We start from the raw sequence: 3,577 nt of genomic DNA, 5'->3' as shown, positions 1-3,577 counted from the left end.
CCGGCAGGGGCAGGGCCGGGCTGGGGGGCGGGGACTCAGGCTGTGAGTGCCACTGCAGCCGCTGAGGATGAGCCGCTTGTCTCCAGTGGGAGGCCGTGCGCCAGGGAAACGCGGCTGGTAAACCCGGCTCTCCTCAGAGGCCCAGCCGTCCTCCCCGGGCCCCAAACCTGGAGCCCAGAGGCCCCTGCCCAGGGCCCGAGGCCATGCCCGCTTGGCACTCAGCGGCTGGGTCCGGAGCACTTGTGGGTGAGGTGGAAGTCGTCCTGCGACTGGCGAGCTCACCTCTCCCTCTCAGTCCCTCCGCCTCCAGCCTGTCTGGTGGGCCTGCCCCGCGCGGAGAGGGGCCTGTGCCCATGCTCCGTCTGTGGGCGTCCTGCTGGTGTGAGGTGTGGGCTTCCCCCGGGTCCCTGGTGGTGGTTGGAGCGGGAGGTTCAGAGATGGGTGCAGGCGAGGCTCCTGACAGCGGCCTGTCTGTCCCGCAGAGCAAGTGCACCAGCACCTGGAGCAGCATGAGGTGCGGTACCTGCAGTTCGCCTTCCGCTGGATGAACAACCTGCTGATGAGGGAGGTGCCCCTGCGCTGCACCATCCGCCTGTGGGACACCTACCAGGTGAGCTCTGCGCACGCTCGGCTGCGCGCTGCGGCCCTTCGGGCCCATTTCTGAGGCTGTCGTCTGAGTGACGGAAAGCAGGAGCCGTTTCTGAGGTTGTGTCTGTAGCCGAGCTTCCCTCCCGGGGGATGGCGGGAACGCTGGTGTCTGCGGCTGGGTCTGAGCCACGTCTGCCCCAGCGCTCACACTCACGCCGTCTGCGCTCCGAGCTGCTTATAATAAAGACTTTAAAAACCTCGTGACAGCCAGTGCAGCGTGCACTCCCTCTCCACCCTCCTGATGGAGTCCTTGCTCAGGAGACGCGTTTTCTGGAACAAATCACCTCTGTTCCCGAGGGTCCCATTGCTTATCTACCTTCCCATCTCGGTGGCGGTGATTGCTGAAGCCCCGGCCAGGCTGCGGGTGACTCGCAGACAGCAGGCGCTGACCGGGGCGGGGGTTGGGGAGTGGGGGGCGCTGCCTGCAAAGACGGAGTGGGGGCTGCTGTGTGTGGCCCCTGAGTCGCTGGCCCCGCAGCCTGTGTGGACGGCATGGAGAGGGGTGGGAGGCTGGGCCTCAGGCGGCCGGAAGGGTCTCAGCTCACCCCTCCCTCCTCATGGAGGCGGCCTCGGTCTGGACGATGGCTCTTCCCGTGGGACCGGCACGCTGGTGCTGGCCGCAGGGCCCCCTCGCCGCTTGTTTCCATGAGTCTCCTGCCGCCGCCGCCGGCCCTGTGTGCTTGCACTCGGCTCATCTCCGCGCTGTTTTACCCCGAGGCTGCTCGCTGCGGACATCCTCGCGTCAGGAGATGGCCTCCGACCCGACTTTGGCTGGAGTTTCTGGGTTCTCGGCAGCCGCAGCCTTCCCGGGCACTGGCGTTTGTTGGGACATACAGCCTTTTCTCAGGCCTGGAGCGGAGAACAGCCTGTGCTGCTGGCCAGGCCTTGGGAACAACTTAATGTCCCGTAACCGCGGCCTGTCCGCCATGGGCCCGCTCCCGCCCTGCCCTCGCGGAGCGCCGAGCGCCTGGAGCGCTGTCCATTACGGTCAGTTGGGTATGAAGTGCATTGCGCTTGGAGCAGCCAGTGAATGGACTGTGCGTCCAGGCCCCTCACTGCTCGCTGAGACACCTGATAGGCGTTCACATTTACGTGCTGGCGGGGCTTCTTGATGGAGTTAATTTTCCTGAAATTAAATGTTGTCATGAGCTGACTCATTTGTACCATGGACTCCTTCCTGAACGGATGTCCCCTGGTCATAAACCCTCTCGTATCTTAAAAATCGGGGTATTTTATGTTACAGGCCCGCGGACCATGAAATTGTATTGCGTCTTTGGCAATGAAAGGACATAGTACTCAGAGGATGGGCTCGGCGAGCACTGCCCTGGCCCAGGGTTCTTAGCTGGGCCCCTGCAGGCACCTGGGGGCGTGCCCAGGGTCCTGGATAAGCATCACTACAGATGGATAAGTCCCAGCCCCAGACGAGGTAGCGGCACGGAGGTGAACGAGGTGCGTTATCACAGCATGAAGATGGCACGAAAGTGCACAAACTACCAGGAATGGCCCAACAGCAGGGAGGTGGCCCCTGCTCCCCGGGCTGTGCATGACCCGCCCCAGAAGTGGTCCTGGTGTGGCTGCAGGGGCGGGGCGGGGGGACGCAGAGTGGGCCGTCCAGCTCCAGGGCCTCAGCTGCAGGAGATGGTTTCCAGGCCTCCACTTGGCCCGGCCGCCCCGTGGAGGCTGAGGGCGCATCCTTTCTCCCTGCTCCTGTCCCAGCTGCTCCCTCCAGTCTTTCTGCTCCTGTCCCAGCTGCTCCTCCTGGTCTCCCTGCTCCTGTCCCAGCTGCTCCCTCCAGTCTTTCTGCTCCTGTCCCAGGCTGTTCCCTCCTGGTCTCCCTGCTCCGGTTCCATGTTCTTCCTCCCTGACTCTTGCTTCTCTTCCCCGTCAGCTGTTCCCTGACGTGCTTGGTCTCTTTGTAAACATGCCCTGAGTGTTTCACAGTTTGTGATGCATTTGTAAATGGGGTTGTGTTCTCAGCTCCTCTTCCACAGTCCGTTGTTAGTGCATGGGAACTGGGTTTGCACATTGACCTTTGCTGGATTTGTTTATCCAAAGGAAAGGACATGATCCGAGAGAGATCGCTACACCGCTTGTTCTTAGCATTATTCATAGAGGCCGAGGTGTGGAGGCCCCGGAGTGTCCGTCAGTGACGACTGGGTGAACACACACGCACACACATGCACACACACGCACACACACACACACACGCGCGCACACACGCACACACACGCACAGGAGTATCACTCAGATAAAGAAGGAGGCCTGCGCGTGTGGCCGGGCCTTGGGAGGGAGAGAGAGGAGAGGGGAGGCAGCCTGGTCCCTGGAGAAGGAGGAGGGAAACTGGCTGTGTGTCAGGGGAGTCCGGGAGAGTCCAGAGCAGCTGTGCCATGGAAGGTTCTGGAAGATGGAAAGGCCCGTAGGGTAGCCTCCAGGCACAGGGGGGCTCTTCAGCACTTGAAAAATGTGACAAACTGGTTTTTAAATTTACTTCATCTTAACTCATTGAAACTGAAATTGCCCAGGCCCCACGGCCGGGGTGGGAGGCACTGAGGAGCCACAGCCTGGAGATCTGTCTCCCGGGAGCCTGCAGGGTGGCTTCATTCGGCCCAGCTGTTCCCAGCTCCTTCCCGTGGGACCCGGAGGCCTGGCGTCTGATTCAGACACGTCCACTGCCCCGGCCGGAGGGCGTCCATCTTAACTCATTGAAACTGAAATTGCCCAGGCCCCACGGCCGGGGTGGGAGGCACTGAGGAGCCACAGCCTGGAGATCTGTCTCCCGGGAGCCTGCAGGGTGGCTTCATTCGGCCCAGCTGTTCCCAGCTCCTTCCCGTGGGACCCGGAGGCCTGGCGTCTGATTCAGACACGTCCACTGCCCCGGCCGGAGGGCGTCGCAGGCACCGCTCTGCGGGCGGCTGTCAGCCACCTGACA

The 3,577-nt window shown here is 62.5% G+C and overlaps 1 protein-coding gene across 1 annotated transcript in view; it reads left to right on the top strand.

Moving 5' to 3' along the window:
• TBC1D22A (TBC1 domain family, member 22A) overlaps positions 1 to 3,577 on the top strand; it is a 155,021-nt gene that overhangs the window by 125,954 nt on the left and 25,490 nt on the right. The window contains exon 11 of the mRNA XM_014533159.1: positions 483 to 610. Coding sequence (XP_014388645.1) covers positions 483 to 610 — 128 coding nt within the window. The remainder of the gene's footprint in view (positions 1 to 482; positions 611 to 3,577) is intronic.

The sequence above is a fragment of the Myotis brandtii genome, unplaced genomic scaffold (assembly GCF_000412655.1).
Source record: "Myotis brandtii unplaced genomic scaffold, ASM41265v1 scaffold952, whole genome shotgun sequence".
NCBI lineage: Eukaryota > Metazoa > Chordata > Mammalia > Chiroptera > Vespertilionidae > Myotis > Myotis brandtii.
The sequence above is the reverse complement of the archived record's forward strand: the minus strand, read 5'-3'. Positions and strand labels throughout refer to the sequence as shown.